We start from the raw sequence: 22117 nt of genomic DNA, 5'->3' as shown, positions 1-22117 counted from the left end.
AAGGATCTTGGTCTGAGGGGATTTCATATCTAGCGGGTGGGTGTACGTTGCATTAGATGAGCTAATCGGTGGGGGGAATGTGTTGGGGGGAGTGAGGAGTGGAGCTGAGATCGAGGAGCAGGGGGGTTCCCTATCTTCAGATGTGTGATCTGAGTCCAAAGAATTGGTCGGCAGGGTGAGTGTGTTCGCAGGTATGAGGTGCGGAGTGTTCGAGGAAGGGGTGGACTAGGTGGTGGTGAAGTAAGAATCGGATATGGATAGAAGATAGGGTACTGGTGGGATATGGATATCCGCTATCGGTGGAGATGTGGAATCTGATGTGCTGGAGATGAGGATCGATTGGGTAGGTGAGGGAGAATATGAGATTGGTATAGGTAGAGGATGGGGTGGTGGATGGGCGGGGTTATCAGAAGGGGTGGGAGATGTGGCATCAGGAGTGCTGGGGATGAGAGTCGATTGGGCATGGGATTGGTGAGTGGCCACTCTTCTTTTAATGCTGGGGAAGATGCTGTCTAGGAGATTGAGACTGCGATCCGTGGCTGAATGAGGATTACACCGTCATTATAAATGGTGATAGTGGCAGTGGCTTGGAATAGCTGGGAGGGGGGGATACAAATAATAAGCCCATGTGCGGTTTTCCTCGTGGAGGAGACTGAGAGTGTGTCTAAGAATGCTTTCCTCCATTGTGCTCTTCGTTTCGTGTGAAAAATAATATCCATGGTGGTAATCCCGTTGTGTGGTGAGAAGTAAGGGTCAGCGAAGAGGGTTTCTGGGTTAAGTTTTATGAACTTGTGTTTAAATCGTTTGGCCGATTTTTTTAGAGAGGGTAGGGGGGTAGATGATGTTGTAGGTGTGAGTGCCAGAGAGCTCCATCTTAAAACCAGCTCACAGTGGAGTGGGGGAAGTGGGGCAAGGAGGGACGAAGTGAGGAAAGAGGGGGTATAGTGTAGAGTGAGTGGGGGAAGAGGAGAAGGGGTGGTTGGCGAGACTAGTGGAGATGGGAAGTATCCTGGTGGATGCCGGTAGGGTGGGTGAGGCGACAGGTGAAGGGCATGTTGAGGCGTGCTAGGTGTGTAAAGAGGCTGAAAAGGGGTAAGAGAAGTAGCGAGGGGAGAGGAGGAGTAAGGAAAGGTAAGTGATGAGGACAGGGTAAAGGGTGGGAAGAGAGACCTGTAAAGGAGGGGAGAGGTGTCCTGGTGAATGGGAGAAAGGAGGGAGGGGGTCAGTAGAAGGGTCGGTATGAGCCTAGTGTTGGTGCGTAATGTGCCGAGGAGTGTACAGGTGGGAGGGAGGTTAAGGTGGGAAGGCAGGGCTGGAGGGGGACGAGGCTTATTGAAAGAGTATGTTAAAAGGAATATTTGGAGGCATCTAAAGGGATGAAAGAAGGGAGGGGTGGGGTGAGGCTAGAGAGAGACTGAAGTGGAGAATGAAAAAGTAGAATGAGGAGGGGTAGGTGGGAGGACGTTTTGATCAAAAGTGATAAATCAAAAAAAAAATAAAAAAAAAAAGCTGGGATAGAGGTTAAGATCACCAAGGAAGAGGTAGCCTAAGATGGCCGACAAAAGAGGATGTCTAGAAGTATAGTCCTATGTTTGTGTTCTTGGGGATGTCTAGCTAAATAGTCCTTTGTTAGTGTTCGTACCAGGGTAAAGGATCCTGTGGTCCTATGTCTCTGTCACTTCCAATAGTGAGGGACTTTGGACTAAGCGAGGGAGACCTGTTTTGAGCATAGAAGGGAAGTTGTGGGAAAATAGTCCTCTTTCCATTGTGCCAACTTGTAAACAGAGGGGATGAAGCAAGCGGTAGGTGGCAATGAATGTCTGGTCCTGTAACCCAGCCGCCTGAATGGAGTTCACAGCGTCGCAATAGAATTATGTAGAGCGGGCCGGCTGCCACGTGCTTTGCAACCCCTTCAGTGCAGTGCAGGTCCCATGCACTTATAGCCTACCATGCATTCAGGCAGGAATCCTCCCTTTGTGCCGATCTCCGCTTGTGCTGCCCAGCCACTAGCCGCTTCACAGGCCCACCCGCTGCAGAGGCCCACCGGCGGGGAAGAATGACGATGTATTGACATATATGTGTCTGGCACCTCAAACAATCGCCACACCAAGTCCGGTATAACTTGTGCCAATCAGCAATATCCCAGAGCCAAGGGAAACAACACCAATTCAGTCAAATGGGCGTTTTTGTAAAGTACTGTTTCCTCTGCACCCACTTTCTCTGAAGCTGGCCGTCAGCCTCTCTCCTTTGTGCGTCACCCCCGATGTCCACAAAATAGCGGCATCACAGGTTTCCAACTCCCTTTCTTCACACGGCATCAGGCGCCTGGTGAAATCCTGTCCTTACCCCTCCACTCGCTGCAGTGCACGCGAGGCGCCGTCCGCCTCACCACAGTCCCGGTTACCTCTGCACCATCCACCACCAGCTCCGTAATTACCAGCGAGGAGCGCTGCTCCCGTCCGGGTCTTCACACGCCGTCTGCTCCTCTCCTCAGCAGGATAGCGTGTCTCCGCACTCAGCCCTAGTGCACGCTTATTCTCACCGCCTGCTGTCCGCTTCACCTCAGCGGGACGATCTCAGGTTGTCTGTAGCTATACCCGCAACACCTGCCCCCGCAGGGCCAGCTCTCCGGTGATGTCAGTCTGCTCCTCGGGTACAACCCGTACTACAGTCCCCGGCGTCTTCCAAAGGGCCTGATGAAAGGCCGCAAAGCAACGATGCTGCTGCAGCTTTAACTCTGCACCTTCAACTCTGCACCTTCCCTCAGCAGCAGGTCCGTCAAATCTTGGAGTGCTAAAGTATCAACGTGTACGCCTCACTGGACAGGTGTCTAACGTGTATTTTATAAGGATAAATGTCGGATAAAGGAGTCTCGGCCGGCGGAGCCGCTCTAGAGTGCAGGCATTCCGCTGCTCAGCTCGGCCATGCCCCGCCCAGGTTGTGAATTTAATAGTATTTCCTTTCAGTATGGATGTCAGAGTGTAAAGTATTTGAATGTTAATGTTTCCTGTAAGGTGCATGAATTATCTACTAGTTAATTGAAGGTTTAGCCACTACGACCTTCTGAGCATTGTCAACTTAAGGATTTTGGAGGCCCGAGCACGAAATATTTTAGGGGCCCTTGTTTGTATTATCTTGATATTTTAGTATCCTTATTTTGCTACTTAAAGCCCAACGTTGCATAGCAATGTTGATTTATACGTTATAATCAATCATTTTATTACGTGGTATAGGATCACAGACACAGCTCAACTGCCTACCGGCCGGCAGAGCGTAGCGGTATGGTCAGTACACATCCGCAAGGTCTACAGCCCGGAGGGCGACCCCACGTAGAGGAGTTTCAGTCCATAGTATTCATGGCCGACGACTGCTAAGATACCACTTTTATAGAAAGAAAAGAACAAGAAAACTGACAAACATCCACCCCCCCCAACTCCCCTCTTCCCGCCCCCCTCCGCACCAGTCTCAACATTCCTATCCTACCATCCCATGGCTGTCAGTCACCCCTCAAAGTAGTTCAAACTACTGTTGTGGCCCCTGCTGGTTCAAGCAGAATAAGCTGTATAATTTGTAGGTATTTTGGGAAAGTGACCTCCCTCATTTCCTTGGAGAGGAGCTGCATAAATGGGCCCCCTAGCTTCGCGTATTCTGCCCCCTTCCCATCCATGCTAAGTGAGAGGCGCTCCATTGTGAGAATATGCCAAAGTCTCCGGATCCAGTCGCTTGCATCAGGTGCAGCCGAGGAACCCCATTGCGTTAAAAGGACCTGTTGCGCCGCCAGCAGAGCTAACGCAATCAGTCTACCCCTCAGCAAGCGCAAAGGGAAGGATTTGGGGTGGGGGAGTTCCAGCAGTGTGTGTTCAGGAGCCCTGGGCAGTGTAATTTGGAAGGCTTCATCAATGTTATCCAGAATCTCAGTCCAATAGCGCACCAGTTTCGGGCAGTGTCACAACAGGTGTACTAGAGTGCCAGGAAAGCCACACCCCCGCTAGCAGAGGCCTGACATAGTTCTATCCCAGGACTTGATGCACGCTGGCGTATAGTACCAATAAGCAACTATCTTATAGGCAGATTCCGCACCTGCGGTATTATAGGCCGTGTGATGAGCGCAATAAAAAATATGTTCCCATTCTTTGGGCGTCAAAGGACGCCCCCGTTCAGTCTCCCGACCGAACCTGCGCCTTCGTGCGCTCCTTCGCAGGCGCTTACGGATCATTGCGTATAGTTAAGATATGAGCTTACGGCCATACTTTTTGCAAACTAGCCATTTTTCTAAAGTGGTTAAGGGGCGAGACATCAGGGCGAAATTGCCGGGCTGGGTCACCCAGTGCGCCAGCTGCGAGTATTGATAAGCGCCTGACTCCGGTAAGTTAAATATATTCCTTGCGTAATTGGGAGAAGGGGGTCAAGCCATCTAGCTCAAACAGGGAGCCCACTCTCTTACAAATTTCCTCTCTCCAGCGATGAAAGACGGGGGATGCGCGCCCCGGTGGAAACTCAAGATTATCTACAATAGGAGTTATAGGGGAGGGTAACGTGGTCCAACCCCTGCGCAGTGCTAGCTGATCCCACACCTTGAGAGTCGGTGAAGTTACAGGTGACTAGTAGAGGCCCCATGCTCTGTGCTTGCGCAGGAGCCAAAGTTCCTGCTAAATATTGCAGCCAGCCACTGTCTGATCCATAAAATTCCAGTGCTTGCTGGACAACAGTCTATTCCACTCTGTGACACAGCGGAGACAAGTCACCTTATAATAAGCACTCAATAGGGGGAAGCCCATCCCTCCTACTGCCCTCGGCCCGGTGATAAGTGTCAGTGCGAGCCTCGGTCTCTTGTTGCTCCACAAGAATTTATTAAGGAGCCCTTGTAGGTTCCGGAGGACGCCCGGCGGTGGACTCAATGGGAGCATCTGAAACAGGTAAAGTATACGCTGTAGTACAGTCATCTTCACCGCCGCTAACCTCCCGTACCAGGCCAAATTGAGACGGGACCAGTCAGAGAGCGCTTTGGCAATTTGGTCTACCAATACCCTATAATTGAGAAGAACATTTTTGCAATAGAGGAAGTCAGCCGAATACCCAGATATGTAATATCGGAGTGTACCCACTGAAAGTCAAAATCCTGCTAGAGATCCCGGACCTCATTTTCAGGAATTGAAACATTAAGAATTTGTGATTTCGAGAAATTCACTTTACACCCTGCCACCTTCCCGAATTCAAGAAGTTCCGTCGCTAGATACCGTAAGATGGAGTGGGGTTGAGTCAGCGATAGAATAAAGTCGTCTGCATACAGACTAATTTTGTGGGTGTAAACGCCAAATTTAATTCCCGCTATATCCGGATTTTAACGTATGCGTTGGGCTAAAGGCTTCATATAGAGCGCAAAGAGTAATGGGGACTAGGGGCACCCTTGCCGCGTCGCACTGGAGATGGGGGAAAAGGGCAGATCGACACCCGTTCACTCTCACCACCGCCTTAGGAGCCGCATAAATTGAACCCAGAAAACAAAGTTATTCCCGACACCATAGGCCTGCAAGACTGTGAATAGATAGTTCCAGTTCACCCGGTCAAAGGCCTTCTCTGCGTCGATGGAAAGGAGAAAGGCCTGGGTTTGAGATCGGTGGACAAGGTCTATAAGGTGAAGGATCCGTTTAGTAATGTCCCCTCTCCCCCCTTAATCCCCCCCCCTTGCCGCATCGGAATAAATCCGGACCGGTCTGGATCAATGATTCTGTCCATCAGAGGGCTAAGGCGCGCCGCTAGGATGCTCGCGAAGAGTTTCGCGTCAATGTTTAAAAGGGAAATCGGCCGATAGGAGCCACAGTCTTTCAGATCTTTCCCGGGCTTAAGAATGACTGTAATCACTGCCTCTGACATGGATGGGGTTACCTCCCTGGTATCAAGGAAAGAGTCTGGCCCCGGAGAGTTGGCGAGCTTTAAACACGCTATCGCTGATATGACCTCCTATATGCAGATTGCAGCATCCAAAGCGTCGGCCGACGATTTAACCAGCGGCTGAATTTTTCAGGACTCGAGGTACCCCACCTTCCCATCCGAGCTTGTCGCCTCCCCACTATACAGGCAATGATAGAAGTGGCGGAAGGAATCTACAATAAGGGCATCCGTGGTGTGCTCAACCGCCTGCGAATCTCTAATAAACTGAATAGCCGTGAGTTGCACCCACAGTCTGTGGGCCAACATCCTCCCACCCCTTCTCCCCACTAAGGTAAAATTTATGACACAAGCGTAAGAGGGCATGCTCCGCCCTATCTAAGTACAAGTGTTTTAGCAAGCGTTGTTTTGTTTCCAACTCCCTCCAAACTCGTGGAGCCCCCGTCCGCTTATGCACTGCTTCTAATGCTCCCACCTCCCCTTCTAATTCCGCCCGTTTGGCTTTGCGTAGTCGTGCAAATGATGCGAGCGCAATGAACTCCCCCCATACCACTAATTTCAAGGCTTACCACACTGCCACTAAGGATGTAGCCTTCTAGATATTTTCGGCAAGGTAATTAGTGATAGCATCCGGTATTCGAGTAACAACCGATTCCGAGTGAAGCAGGGAGTTGCGGAGGTGCCAACCAGGGGGCGGTGGACGTCCGCCACAAAAGGTAAGCTGAACCAAGATGAGGGCATAGTCCAAGAGGGAGCGCGGGATAATATGTGCTGCAGATAAGTAGGGTAGAAGAGAGGTTGTGGCTAAAAAGTGGTCACGGCGGTCATAGGTTTTGTGTGCTGCGGAGTAGTAAGTGTAGTCGCGCTCAGTAGGGTGTCGAACACGCCACACATCATGCAATCCACCCTCAATCAGCCATTGCCTACCCCCTTGCGATAGCGTACCTGCCTGATGCGATCGTTGCTCAAACCTGTCCATCCCAGGGTCCTTCACCACATTCAAGTCTCCCCCCACCAGGATCGATGCATCTGGAGATGTCAGAACCTCTAAGAGGGCCACCCGTAGAAAGGATTCTTGTCGTTTGTTCGGGGCATATAGCGACCCTAGTGTGAGCTGCGTGTCCCCCCATTGGACCCGGACCACTAGGAACCTACCCTTAATCTCAGCCACTTGGGAAAGCACTTTACAGTGCGCACGCGCGCTAAATAGGATTGCTACCCCATGTTTCTTAGCCGGACCTGAGGACCACAATTGCAATGGGAAGCGCTTGTCTCTCATCCGCTTAGTATCCGTAGGGAGAAGATGGGTCTCCTGAAGCAGACACACATCGCTCTCCGCATTCTCCAAGAGGGAAAGGATGGCCGAGCGCTTGACTGGGCTATTTAATCCCCTGACATTCAAACTCACAACTTTTAAATCTCTACCCGTAGTACCCAGTAGAGGAGTGGCAGCTAACTAGTCACCCAGAGTCAGAGGCAGGAGATGGGCAAGAAAGCAGTGACCACGGACCATATAACTGCCATACCCGTCTGAGAACTCATGCGGAGCCCCCAAAGCAACCCCAAAACACCAACAAAACCCTCTTCCCTAAATCATAGTGCTGAAGAACGAAAATCAAAGGCTTTGTCCAGGGACAACATTCTGTCGTGTGTGTCAAATCAATAAGGGGATCGAGGCACCATTCCGAACAACGTAACACATCTGATACAGGGCAACTCCACCATACAAGGGTTGAGGGATGGTACTACTTTTCAACAGAACAGTTCCCACCTCCGGCGCTGAAAAAGAGCCCACCTGATGCCATTCGATCATATCTCAAGGGACGCCATTGTTATCGGTCACCTGTGTCACAGATGTAACAGCCGCTTCTCTCTCCATCAGGCTAGTGGTCAGATCTGGTTTCGAAGGCTGGGGAGACATCCCGACCTGCTGCCAGTCAGTGGAGCATCTGCGCCGCCTCTGATGGGATCCCGCGGGCCTGAGGAGAGGCCCGCTCCAATCCCATATGCGGCGGTCAGAGAACGAATCTGCAGAAGCTTGCCCTGGTGCTTAGGGGATGCCTTTCTCACGCAGATGATTGGTAATAGGCTTGAATTCTCTTCGCTTGACATGGGTGGACGCTGCTAGATCCTGGAAGGCTGCCTGCTGATGGCCCCGGAATTGCACATGGTTGAGTTTGCGGGCCTTGCGAAGGATTCGCTCCTTAAGCTGGAAGTTATGTACACACCCCAGAATGTCCGGTGGGGGAGCCTTAGCGCCTCTCGGTAAGCCGACCCGGTGGGCCCGATCCCTCTGTATTTCTACGTCCTCCTTCCCTTAGTATCTGCCGGAAGAGCCCACAAACATACTCATGAAGGTTATCTCCTTCCCCTTTCAATGGCACCGCTCGGATTCTAATGTTGTTATGCTGAGACCGGTTTTCTAAGTCCTCAGCGTGGGCTTGGAGATCTAGGTTTTGTTCCGTGAGGCGAATGACGTCTTGCTGGAGCTGATGGATATCATCCTCCCGACCCAGGTCATGCTTCTCCAAGGTTGCCACCCGCTCGCCAATGGCATCTACATCACGCCGTACCTCTCGCAGGTCAGAGGAAGCTGAGAGCGAAGCTCCAAGATATATTCTTTTATAGCTGAGAATAACTCCAGTATAAAGGCTTTGGTCGCCGGCACGTTGTTATCCTCCGGTTGCAGCGATTTGGCATCTGCGTGAGAAGTGGACTGACCCCTCGATTTCTGTAAGAGATCCTTCAAAGGCTTATGTTTCCTGTTCCTGGGAGAAGACATGATGGCTAAGGCACAGGCTCGTTCGCCGAAGCGCGTAGCTCAGACAGAAGCGGTATCAACCCACCAGGAAGCCATATCAATGCCCACTCCCATCGGGGCCCAGACCCAGGGTTAGGACACAGTAGAAAGATACCAAAGCTCAATAGCAGCCGACCCACTTGATGATCAAGACATAGGCGAGCCCGAGCTCTCCATGCAATATGAGGCAAACAGTCAGGACGATGGAGGCGCCCTCACGCTCTCTCCTGGTCTCAGGGCTCTCACCGTCAATGCCCGCCACGTGCTCTGCCCAGCTATCCCCGCGTGGGGGGCCTGTCCACTACGAACTGCCGCCCCCCACCGCACTCTCAGGGCGCAGGGCACCAGGTTCCAAGCAGGGCAAAAGTCCAATGCAGCAATCCCTCTCAGCCCCACAGGCAGCACAAAGCACAGTTCAGATCAGAGCCCCACCGCCTGTCAACTCACGGGCCGAAACTAGGCCCCCTGCACTCAACAGAATAAGCCTCACAGGCCTCAGTCCCTCAGCAAGGCCCACAAAGCGATCCCACGTGGGGCTGACCCCCACTGCTGCAGTTCCTCAAATCACACCGCTGCGAGGGACCCTCTCAGCGTGAGCCCCACTCCTAGTCACTACTGGGCGGGGCACACAGGCCGGCACAATCCAACAATGCCAGTTCCTGGCCCGCAAAGCGCCAGACCCAGCCCTCCGCCCCCGTCAGCACTCCTCTACAACATGCTGTGCCGTCCGCCGACCCGCAGACCGATTAAGAACTCCAAGGGGCAGGACAGCAAGGCACTGAACCGCTAGGCCCTATCCAGGCCAGTGCACAGGAGCCACCCGGACCCGCAAGGCAAAGCAGAGCGCCAAGTTGCACTAGAAGGCCTCTTCCCGCTGACCCGCGGGCCAATAGCAGGCCCTGCCCCTACCGTAGTGCAGCCTCACCACCAGCACAGATCCGCGAAGGTCAGTTAATGGCCACTCAGAGGGGGGGGACGGGGAGGTCGCCCCCGACGCCGCACAGCCTCTCTGCCACCGGCACTCACCACGGCCGCAACCGCAGGTACTGCCTGTCTTTCAGCAATCAGTCGCCACCAGGAGGCGTACCACTGCTGGGCCCCTCTGTGCAATGCTACAGGGCGCGGGAAGCACAGCGCGCCCACAAATGCCGCCCAGACACGCTCAACTTTCTCTATCCCCCAGCGGGGCAGGAGAACGCCGTCCGCCGATATACGGACCGAGACCCACAGCCTAAGGTCCGCTGCCCTCTCTCACCTTCTTTTCTTGTGCTCGGCCTTCTCCGCCCCTCTGCTCGGCTTCTCAGCACTTCTGGGTCCCTTACATGGCAGACCCACTCAACTACGGGGCAAAGGCCATCAGCTGCTCGCCTGGGAAGTCCGTCTGCAGCACTTGTCGGGGGATTGGGGGGGCCGTCGCCGCCAGACCGTACTCGTCCCCGGAGGACACGGGCTGCTCCCCGTCTCGGGCCTCACAAAATGGCGGCCAGAGAAGCAGCCCCTTGATCTCCCCACTCCGGGCCACTCAGCAGGGCGGATGCTCGGCCCGCTAGCCCATCAGCTATGTTGCAAAAACCGCCGACTCTCCCCAGATCAGGCAGAAATACCACAGAGCCGAGATCCTTGTTGGCAGCACCCCGCTACCAGGCTCGCCGGGCTGCAGCAAGGCCGGGACCGGACGGCTCAAGCAAACACAGGATATCACCCTCAATCGCCGAAATATGCACTACGCCGGTAAGAGAGAGTCAGCGGGAGCGTACACGCTCACTGTCCAGCGCAGATGGGCACCAGGAGGGCAGATATTCAATGTAAGTGTAGTCGGCGCCGGAGGGACAGAGAAACACGTCCTACTCCGCCACTATGTTGGCCACGCCCCCTTGATTTATACATTAAAGGCTAAGATAGAGAATTGACCAAAAGGGAGCTACAGAAAAAGTTCAGATTTCCAGGAGGCCCTGGGCAATTTCCCACTTTGCACATGCCTTAAAACGTATCTACTGCTGAGGTGGCTTGTATGATGTTTCTGGCGATTTGGCTATCCAATATACTTTTAGAATGTCACCATAGTCACTTACAAACATACACGAAGCACATATCTAGCTCTTGTTAATGTTTAAACATTCAAATGTTACCATTTCAATAGCTTAACAATTTTGAACTAAATTGAATTGGTCTAGAAGGATTATCAAGAGAGTTACAACTTGACCCGTATAGCATTGTGAGTGTGCACGCTGCTTGCTCAAAGTTATGAACAATTCTATTAATGGTTGTCATTTCTGAATCGTGTTAATAGTAGTCAATTAACCACCCCATGGTTTAATGAGCATAGTAATGGAAACTTTGTTTTTGTATAAAGGAATAGTGGAAGGTATGGAAACCAGAAAGAAGTAGTGGGCATTTTCATAGCTGATTGATTTATTGTGATGGCCCCAGTGCCTTCCCTGATGATGTTATCTGAAAAATATAGAGTGGCTTTTGCTAAATTTGTGGTGTCCAGCAAATTATATTGAACTTGTACTTTAATAATATCGGTGCATTTCACCTTCACACACCTATTTATGTTGTGTGTATATACAATGTTAAGGCGCAGAATTGTTTCTAATGTCAGACTACAAATCTGCATAAAGAACTATGCCGATACGTCCTTATGCCTCTCTGATAACACACTAATTCCTTACAATATTGTTTTCAGCTTGTTCTTTTTACCAAGGTGATTTGTTTTCTCCCTGCAGGGTCTTGAAGCAGGTTTTGTACCCACAATTCAAGATTTTGATAAGAAACTTGCAGAATCAGATGCTTATTTGCAGATCCTAATAGATCAGTTGAAGGTACGTTATACAGTGATTTATTATTTTAAATGTTTTTTACATTTATGTCAGAATCGGCCTGAAACTGTTTAAGTTACTATTGTTATGTTTTGGAGCTGCTTTCTGTGATTTTTTTTTTTCATATTTTCCAGTTGTTTGCTTTTCTTCAAAAGATTCCAAAATTGGTGCAATTTTTTAATGGTTTCTCCTCTGGGTTCAAGACTTGACACTCCTGTATTTTGAACAGTATCCATATGAGACTCCCATTAGAGCTGCCTTCAGGGCTTGGGGACAGGGACACAACTTAGAGGAATGCAACCTCATTCACACCAAGTCCATTAAGTTGCTTCACAAGTGCAATGAGCATCTGGTCCAATACAGATAAAGGTCAACCTTGATGTCAAACTCCTCTTCCAAGAGAAGAAATGATACTTGTCTCCTTGAGGTTGCTCGAGGTCCCGAGATAGGTCACCTTGGTGCCCCCACCTCCAGCAGAGTTCTTCATAAAGTGAGAGCTTGTTGACATCACTCCATCCCAGGAGCCTCTTATGGCATGGTAGCTAGCTCCAGTGCCTTCCCAAGTGCCCGTTCGGGGCCACCTCCCCCTCAACTTCAGGGTCCGTGGCAGCCTCATTGCTGTTCTCAATGCTGGCACCTACCCAGGTTTACCTGGAGCTCCTGGTGGCAACCTGATGCAGATCCTCCACACAGACATGGCATTGTTCAAGAGCATGGTGATCCCCTCTCGTGCACCTCCAGGCTGCAAGGGACCTTTTGGGGATGCGTTTGGATTACTCTAGGCAGGCTCGCCTTCTCCACTGTTTGACCCGGCCCTAAGCTCTTTGCCAGTGATTTTGCAAGCACCCCACCCTGCAAATGCCAACACAGGCACTAGCACCATCACCAAAACCAGTTCCTCAATTGGAACAGCTGTTTAGAATGAAAAACATCCTAATGCAATTCAGGCAAGATGTTCAAAGGTTAGCTGAAAAGGCCAGGTACATGGAGGAATTCCATCAAGGCACACAACGCTTATTGACAAACTATAGAGAACGTCTTTGATTTTGACTCTGATCATATGTCCAAATGCTGGATTGTAGTGCCTAAGGAGGACGATAATAGCAGTGAGGCATCCAGTGTGTTACCTCCTGTTTATTCTGGCACAACTAACTTCCTTGCTTTACAGAATGCCAGTGGACTGGACACATCCCCGGAGATGAAAATGGAGTGCCCTGCCAGCTCCTCCAGAAGTCACCTTTTTATTTGAAATCGGTTTATTAAAATTTTAGAGAATAGACAAAGACAAGAGGAACAAAGCTTTCACAGGTGTATGCATCCGGTCAAAAGCAATGGTTCAAGATTATACATTAAAACAAACATGCGTTGTTTCAGGTTTGCAAGGCACTCTCCCCCAATAAGGTCACCTTGGGGTTGAGTCTTCAAGAAAGTGTAGCAGTTGAATACACCCCGAAATAATAGGCGAAGGAATATATAGTCCTAAAAACAAAGTAAAATAGGAACATAACAATGTTGAAGCATGGGAAGGGTCATATTGAGGTATTGGTGTGGCAATCCCTTTTCAGGGAAGTTAATGTGCAGAAGCTTCTCAGGCCAAGGTATTATGAAAATTGTGGATGAGATGGTGCTAGTCGAATGGGGAGGACCGGCCTCTTTGCATTCATGTGGTCATCTTATCGATGGAGGAATTTAGGTAACTAGGTTGAAGCTTTAACCTAGAAGGCGTAAAACAAGAGTGTTCCAAGCAGGTGAATTAGGTTATGTGCGTGAATTTGTTTAAAAGTGGGACACCCTGTGAGATAGAAGTTCCATGACCGTTACATGCCAAAGGCGTTGTAACCACTAGACTATCGACGGGGCTGTGGTGTTGTTCCAGTGGAGGGCAATTAGTTGCCTAGCTGCACCTAGCTTGTGGGCTATGAGTCTCCAGTCAACGTGTGTCAGGGCTTGTACAGTCAGAGGGCGAATGCCTAGGATCACAGTGTTGAATGAATCACTGAGTGGGTAGCCCACTACCCCTTTAATGTGGCTCATGACCTCTTTTCATTAGGATTCTATGAGGGGGCTAGACAGAAAAATCACCCATTGCCTAGTTCCATCTCCAGTTAGTAGAGAGATGGTTGGGTATATAGTGCGCCAATGGCCCGGGGTATATCATCACCAGTTTATATACCCTCTCGCATTGGTATATGCTGCTGTACAATTTGGACAAATCTTGCCAGAACTCGTCACACTGTTTCTGGGAAATTCACTCAGTAGTGTCAGAGTGTCATTGAATTTGATAGGGATGAGTTTTGGATGGGGACGAGTGTTGAAGCACTTTGTAGGTGCGGGATATCAAGGGAGATCAAGCCCCTTGTGGCCTCTTGGGTGTTCGTGGGTTGGAGCGCCCAGTGCCGCAGTTGGTAGTATTGTAGTCGAATTGGCTCCACAACCCGGAAGTCGTGCTTACACTTATCTAAGGTTTTGAGCTAGTCACCCTCTAATAGATCACAGAGGCTGTGACAGTCCCCCTCCCTCCAGTCCGCAAAGGAGTTGGCCTGTGGCGCCGGGGCAAACTCTTGTTTGCGAGCTAGTGAGGTGTTGGGAGGATGGAAGGTGGTAAGGTCTCTCTTTAGAGCACTTTTGTCCCAGATTTCAATGACTGGTTTGGTGGGAATGGCTATGTATGCACTCCGTCGTGGTTGAGAGTGTTTGGGAAACCATGCCAAGACCCAGATGGTTCTAGATGCCATTGCACAGTCCATGTGGAACCAGTGCTTCTCGCTCTCTCATTCCAAGACATATTGTAGGTGGGCCACCCAATAATATTCTAGGAGACTGGGGAATGCCAGCCACCCTCTCGGTCCCTGGAGTTTAGGAGCCTCAGGCGCTTCCCTCCCAGATAAAGTTGTGTATGTTCCTTTGGAGATTGAGAATAGCAGCCTGTGGGATGCTGTGGGCGGTGTCTTGAACAGGTAAAGGATTTTGGGCAAGATAAACATTTTAACCACGTTGAATCATCCGAGCCAGGATACCTGCAGCTGTTTTCGTCTTCTATGACCGAGCAACGAAATTCTGGCCATTTGGCACAAATCCATTAAATCTTTATTTGTGCCATTAGTGCTGTTCATCAAAAGACATATTATTATTTTATTTATTTATTTAAGGAATTTATAGAGCGCATGGCTACCCTGAGGGGGTGTCCCGGCGCTAGCGACTAAGCACTCAGAAAGTAGTAAAAGGAGGCAGTTTAGAGCGAGGAGAATAGCCAAGTTTTCAGTTTACGGCGAAAGATGGATTCCGTGGGAGCAAATCTCAAATCCAAAGGGAGGTTGTTCCATAGTCTGGCCGTCAAAACTCCAAATGCTCTACCGCCCATCCTAGAAAGGCGGAAACGAGGAACAATCAGAAGACATAGACTATTAGATCTTAAGGATCTGACGGATTGAGATAGGACAAGCCGTTTTTTCAGGTAACCTGGACCAGAGTCGTTCAGGGCTCGAAAAGCAAGTGTCAATATCTTAAATTGGATGCGACAGGCGATAGGGAGCCAGTGTAGCTTTTTACGGTAGGATGCTACTGACTGACGATAGGGAATGTTGCCAATCACTCTAGCCGCCGCATTCTGCACAATCTGCAAACGCTCAATTTGGTACAGAGGAGCACCAGCGTAGAGACTGTTGGCATAGTCCAAATGGGACGTGATTAGTGCCTGGACAACAGTTCTACGGGCATCTAAGGGGAGGTATGGGAGGATCTTTCTAATCATACAGAATCATACAGCCAACTGAGTCAGCTCTTCAAAAGGAGAGCTTATTTAGGGCTGTCAATTGCAAAATACAGTTATACAATGAATACATCCATTGTTAAAAACACGTGTGTGATGACACAGCACAGTTTTAAAAAATGCCACTACAGGTGTTTCCCAATTGCATCTACACCCTGTGTGACCATACATTGCTCACCACCTAAGTAAGCTAAGAACCTCACATAAATAAATACAACTGTCCTGAGTCAATGTCATTATTTAAATATTACTTGCTACTTTCCCATTTTCCGTGCTACACAAGTGTTTATAGTAATATCACATATAATTTGTACTTTGAACCTCTTCGGAGATAATAGTGGGATGCGTTGTTGTGTTTATTTATGTGATGATCTCTTATTGTGGCGTGTTGATACAAATGAGTCCGATGTTTCCGGAAAGACGTAGAGTTCCAGTCCTGATGATTCTTCGCCTGCTACGCCTACTGAATTCTTGAATTTTACTTTATCACACACGCAAACTGGCACATGAAATCTCGACAGTGGTGCCTCTGTCGCCAGTGGGTCCAGCACAGGGGTGGTTAGTCAGATTCAATCAGGATCTTGCTGGACACTGCGGCACTGACAGACGTAAACTGGTGGGTGTGAGAGGAGAAGGTGCAAGGGATGTCCTTCCGACATCGATCAGGAGTCCCACAGTAGCGAGAGATGCATCTACATAGGGGTGGGGTGGTAAACTGGAAGACCTGGAGATCGATGCCTCTGGCCTCCATAGAAGCTGGTTTTGCACATTTGGCTGCATGAACTGATGGCGATTCACCTTGCCCTGAAAGCGCTGCTGTCTTCCGTTCATAGCCAATATATCCATCTCTTGAAAGACAGCACAACTGCAGTATAACAAGTCAACAAGCAGGGAGGCCTGGGGTCTCTTCTCCTCCTAGAAGGTCAGACACTGGGCCTAGGTGCTGGCACGTGGAATCTGGCTGATAGCGCTGACTCAGGTTCTTAGCGGTAATCTTCCTACTGCAAGTGGCATCTACACCTAGAGGTGGTTCAAAACACCTTAACATGTTAGAAGCTTCTTAGTGAACCTCTTCACCCCTCACAAAAATGCACAATTCCCACAATTATTCTCCCTCCAGTTTGTGTTGCAGGACACCCTTTGGGTTGCGGTTCGGTTGATGTGGAATTTTTAACTTCACTGTGCATTCTCTTCATACCCTAGAGTACTGCTGAAGCTGCAACAGGATTGGGCCCAAGCCCTTTTAATCTCCCCAGACAGGCCTAGGAGGGTGCCATATGCAGACCACCTGTGACTCTCCCTTTGTCCCCCACTGTGTCTACCTCTCACAGCAGACGACCTCTCCTAGTCGGCTGGGCAATTGCTGCACCTCAACCTTTAGAGCATCCACCTTGATACCTGGATTTTGAGCACAGACCCCTAGACTCCTTTCATTTGCCACTTTAGGCGGTGGACATCATATTGTTAGCTTCTCTCCTCTCCACGAACTCCGTCTAAACTAGAAAATGGAATCTCTTTGCCACATGGTTTACAGAACAAGATGCTGACCTGCTGAAGGTGCATCTATATATATGTTTTACATTTTACCCTCTTTCTAGTCAAGCAGAGATGTGTGGTGGGCACTGATAGGTTTATATTCGTATATTTTCACCCGTGAGGTTATCCAGGTGCTGTCAATGGACACTGGGAGATTAAGAAATTTGCCCAGAATCACAGGATGTTGTGCCGACTCAGAGACTTAAACCTGGATCACCACTCCCGGAGTTGACAGCTCTGTCCACTGCGCCACATCTTCTCTCTCATAAAGCTACATTGCTGCTCTTTTAGCATTTATTTGTATTCCCGACCAGCCCCCCAATGAGTCCCCCAAAGTCCCCAATGAATTGTAGATTTTTGAAAATGCTCATATACATGTTCCTCCTCATTACTTTTGGAAATCCCCAATGGGATCTGTATCTAGTTTTGACCTTATTTATTTATTTATTTTAAACAGGGCTCGCATTTGAACTCCAACACCATTGTCCATTGAGGCTGTTAACTATAAAAACGTCTCTCTTGTGATCATCACTTCGAGTTGGGTCAGTGAGTTGCATTCGCTGTGTGTCTACCCGCGGTTCGCCGACAGCTACCAAGATAAATTAGTCTAACTAAATCTGCTTTCTAGCCTAAGGTAGGGGCCAACTTCCATTTAAGGCAATACTTAACTCTTCCCACCTTCTTTCTAACACCCTATCCCACCAAGGAGGTGGCGAGACTTCATCAGCTGAATACTAGCAGGTTAGTCAGTTATTACATCAACTGGACAAGAGAGATTATGTCTGATGACTAGCTCTTTGTTGGGTATGTAGGCAGCAAAAAGGACAGGGCATAACAAAAAGTTCCTTATGTTGGATTGTACTGTGCATTATGTTTAAATTGTGTTATGACTTTGCCAAGAAGGATCCTCTGCACTGTTTTCACAAGAGAAAAGTCTTCATCTTCAGCACTATCTTACTGGGGCTGAGATTTGCCTTACTGTGACATGGGTTTCCCTTCACATTTTTGCAAATTGCTATTGCTTGGACTGTGAAGTGAGAAGGAATGGCCATTTCACTCGTTCTGTATTGCTGGATTGCCTTGTCTGACAGCACCTACAGACCCACCACCTGGAAGGAGTTTCTGCAAGGTTCCAAGTTAATTTGTTTCAAGGCATATCCATGATTTCTCTGATGGTATTCTTGTTTCCGCTTCTAAGGGCTTGGGAAAAAATGGATTTAAAAAAACAGATGTCAGTACTCCGAGGTGGCTTTATATGGCACTAGTGACATGACAACTGCACTTCTTCTAGTGCCGTAATGAAGACATTGCTACCTACTAGCGGAAAAGAGTTATGGAAAAAGTTTCCATATAATGTCTGGTGCCTCTGGATATTCACATGTGAGGACTCTGTGGGTAGATGGTGTATCCACTTGAAATATTGGTGCACTGGTAAGTAATATAGTTCTCCCCCCCTTCTTTATGAGTTATGGAACTACATCCAATGGGTAAGAAATTGGAGAACATGTAATGAATATTAAGATGGTTCGGTTATAGTATTTTGTTCTTGATGTGAAATTATTTGATATATTTGTAAGAAGGGTGCCTATCTTGACACTTGGTGGATGAATATGAATAAAACTGGAAGCAGAGTACTCCCTGATTTAGAAATGTTAATTAATATCCATAGTATAGTGTATTTATTGAATTTCAGTTTTAACTATTTCTTTGTTAGCTATACAAACATTCTCTGCAGCAATACAATGATAACAAGATGAATCAAACTAATGTAACAAATCCAACCTATTGCAGTGCCAAATGACCTTGAATAACACTGAGTAATTTTACATTATTCAACTTCTCTGTAAGTAAACTACATCCAGTCTTGATTTCACTTTCAGCTACTGTGCTTTCGAAGGTAGGGAGCAAAAAGGATAAACAGAGCAATGCGTGCATTACCATTTCTAAACAGTACAATTCTGAAGAGATTATAAGCCGTGTTTACCCATTAATTAAGAGTCCAACTGGGGGAGGGGTTCAAACTGAACCCAAAGCATAACTACCATACTCACAAACCGGGTGAACTGTTTAGGTTAGTCTTCCTTCTTCTGGTTGATGTAGTCTTGAGTTTTAGTATTCCTGTACATCTTTGGGTTTGAAAACAATTGTCTTCCCTGTGTCACAAAGCTGCACTCAGCTGAGGAGCCACATAAGGACCTATGCACCCAGCCAGATCACCTCCTTCTTGATACGCTGAAAGTTCTCAACAAATTGGTCATGTGGCTGAGATTATGAAAGATATGAACCTTCAATACATTTACCTTCAAATTTTGTTTCTTTACTACATTAACTAAACCGTCTTGCCCAGCCACCGCTGTACTCATGTGTCCCACTCCCCTCCATCCCAAAGAACCGTCTTTGGGAATGTGAGAAGCCTTTAGGACTGATACTGAGGTGCCCAATGTTCTAAGAAATTGTTGTACCTTGATTTCCACATAGTCAGACAGTCTATCCGCAAACACTGGTCCTTGCTTTCACGCAAAGATTTTGTCATGCCACCTCCGAGGTTTGCATTTAAGAGATCGAGCAACCTAAAAGACAAACTAGTACATACCCGAGGACCACCTGCAATAAAAACCAATGAGACGACCATTCCTAAGGGACATTTCCCCTGTGGCATGTGCTCTGTGTGTCCCCTAACTATGAAGACCACAAGTGTAATCCTACAATCACGAAGGGAGTGTTTTTTGAACCACTTCAGCAATTGTAACACCACTAACGTGGTTTACAGATTGCACTGTTATTGCGGCTTGCAATATATGGGCTTGACGTCAATTAAAGTCAAAACTAGGATACAGGAACACCTTAGTACCATTAGATCTGGGAAATTGACTACGAAATTGGTCCAGCACTGCTACACGACCAAACACTCTTTTACCTGGTTAGTCCTAGAAAGAGTAATGGGTAACCCGCAGAATGTAGAGAAGATTCTCCTTTCAAAAGAAGCGAGGTGGATTTATCAGGAAAAGAGCGACCAGCAGGGCTTGAATGAGATCATTGAATGGAACAGGATAGGCTGAGATGCCGTACATTAGGTGTAGCGGCGCCCATTTTTCCTTGCCTGCTTCCTGTTCCTTGTGATCAGTTACACGTCCGGTATGGGTCCCACGTTCAGGGGGTTGTGGTACACCCCTAATATATACAAGTTATGACAGTTTAAAATGAATGCCAACTGACTTGCGGTCTCTTGTTTTACTCTAGTCTGTAGGAGTGATTTTTCTCCTATTAGAGGTAGAGGGGTGTGTTGTGCTTTTTGGACCCTTAGAGGTAAAGGTGTAAAGGATCATGTGCCAACACTATTAAAGTTTGCATGTGAGGGAGTGCGCAAATTTCTCCCCCCCCCACCCCCTTTTTAGGTTGAGGACCTAAAGGCTGCGCTTGCGCAGTCTCCGGTCGGAAATTTAATGTCTTCGAGTACGGGGCTTGAACCCGCCTTTCTGCTCCATCTCTCCTCCATTGGCTGGCTTCCTAAATGGAAGCCAGCCATTGGAGGAGAAGGGCGTGTTTTTGGCGTTCTTTCGCCCTGTGACGTCACCCGTCACTCAGAACGCCAAAACACGCCCCCGAACCAGAAATGTTCTGAGCTTTTCGGCCGCCATTTTGCTGTTGCCGACTTTTGCCCCAGATGTCCCTGTTCCCTTGCTGCTCCTCGGTTTTGGTGTCCAGTGTTCTCCAAGTAGGCAGACTTCCAGTTTTGACACCCGCCAGCGCCCTCCTTTAAGTGACCTGACTGTACCCGACCCGACTGTGTCTTACGCGATGACTGTTACCGACCTGACTGTGTCTGACGCGATCCGCTGCTTCCGTACAGGCTCCTCTGTGGCATCTCCTCTGCTCCGGGTGCCACCGTCCGTCTTCCAGTCAAGGTAAAACGAAAGAAGCCGCTGTATTTTGTCCCTAACACCGCTGCTCAATTCCTTGTAGACACATACCCATTCTACCACCCGCTGACACACCATTCCTGTATTTTGCCCCAGATGTCCCTGTTCCCTTGCTGCTCCTCGCTTTTGGTGTCCAGTGTTCTCCAAGTAGGCAGACTTCCAGTTGTGACACTCGCCAGCGCCCTCCTTACAGTGACCTGACTGTACCCGACCTGACTGTGTCTTACGCGATCCGCTGCTTCCGTACAGCGGCTCCTCTGTGGCATCTCCTCTGCTCCGGGCGCCACCGTCCGTCTTCCAGTCAAGGTAAAACGAAAGAAGCCGCTGTATTTTGTCACTAAAGCCCACACCCCGTGGGCAGCAGCAGCAGCACCAGAACCGCACAGAAGACCTGCACGCCCCGGGGAAGCACAGACCATGCCTACACCCTCCACCGCCTCCGGCTGCAGGAGGCTGCTGGCCCTGCTGCTATGCTTGCGCCTTAAGGTACGTGCAGGACCGCCGCCTCCAGGGCTCTCTTCGCACACCCACCAGGATGCTTGATGGTTTTGATTTGATTTTTTTGTGTTTGCATGTGGCACCGTGCACATGCATGCACGCTGCACTGAACCTGCGACGCACAGGTGTGTGTGTGCAAGACGAGCCACAGCCCTGCCGCCAACATGGAAACTTCATGCACTTTGCACTGTCTCTGCTTAGAAAGTTGGAAAGAGGAGCAGTTTGTGCCAGAGTGGCCCCGTCTGTTTCGGAATGCAGCGAAAGTGATTTGTTTTAAGGAGGACCGAGCAGTAAAACACATTACAGAATGAACCAGCGTTGCTGCTTGCTGCACGTTTTGTGTCAGTTCTGTGTGGGGGCCCTGAGCCTGGCTCACACTTGGAAGCACCTAACAGGAGCAAACCAATAATGAGGGGTGGATTTGCAATTTCGGTGCACTAACTAGAAGGAATGATTTAGCAGGGAGTCCGTGAAAATAAAATTGAGAAGTACAGACGGCTTTGGCTGTGAAACCAGTCTCCCTTCTACATGGGAGAGGGATAGCGTGTGTTTCCGAGCCAATCAGCCAAGGAGTTAATCGTGGCACTAATGCTTTGTGCCTGGATGACACACCACCCTCAACCCCAGAGACTATACAGCGTAATGATCCTACCCGCCCTCCCTAAGAGGGGCAGCTCTGTGTGTGCCTAGTGGGAAGCATGTCCAGTTAAATGGTTTGGCTAGCATCAGTACATGTGTCTATCCAATCTAATGAGATTGTGAAATTGTGTTAGTTTATTTTTTCCCCAGGGCTGCTTCCACAAACTTACATTGGGGTGAATAACTAGAAAGAAAGGCGAGACTTTGTTCAGTCAGTTTAAATATTGAAGTTGGTGTAATAGAG

General features: G+C 49.0%; 1 protein-coding gene across 10 annotated transcripts in view; it reads left to right on the top strand.

The window, feature by feature from the left end:
• The window catches only part of OSBPL9 (oxysterol binding protein like 9), a 1511872-nt gene that overhangs the window by 493829 nt on the left and 995926 nt on the right, over positions 1 to 22117 (top strand). For all 10 annotated transcript variants that reach the window (XM_078670721.1, XM_078670755.1, XM_078670745.1 and 7 more), the window contains one exon: positions 11419 to 11514. In XM_078670721.1, the coding sequence (XP_078526847.1) occupies positions 11419 to 11514 (96 nt within the window). The remainder of the gene's footprint in view (positions 1 to 11418; positions 11515 to 22117) is intronic.

Source organism: Lissotriton helveticus, chromosome 1_2, assembly GCF_964261635.1.
Source record: "Lissotriton helveticus chromosome 1_2, aLisHel1.1, whole genome shotgun sequence".
Lineage (NCBI taxonomy): Eukaryota > Metazoa > Chordata > Amphibia > Caudata > Salamandridae > Lissotriton > Lissotriton helveticus.
The sequence above is the reverse complement of the archived record's forward strand: the minus strand, read 5'-3'. Positions and strand labels throughout refer to the sequence as shown.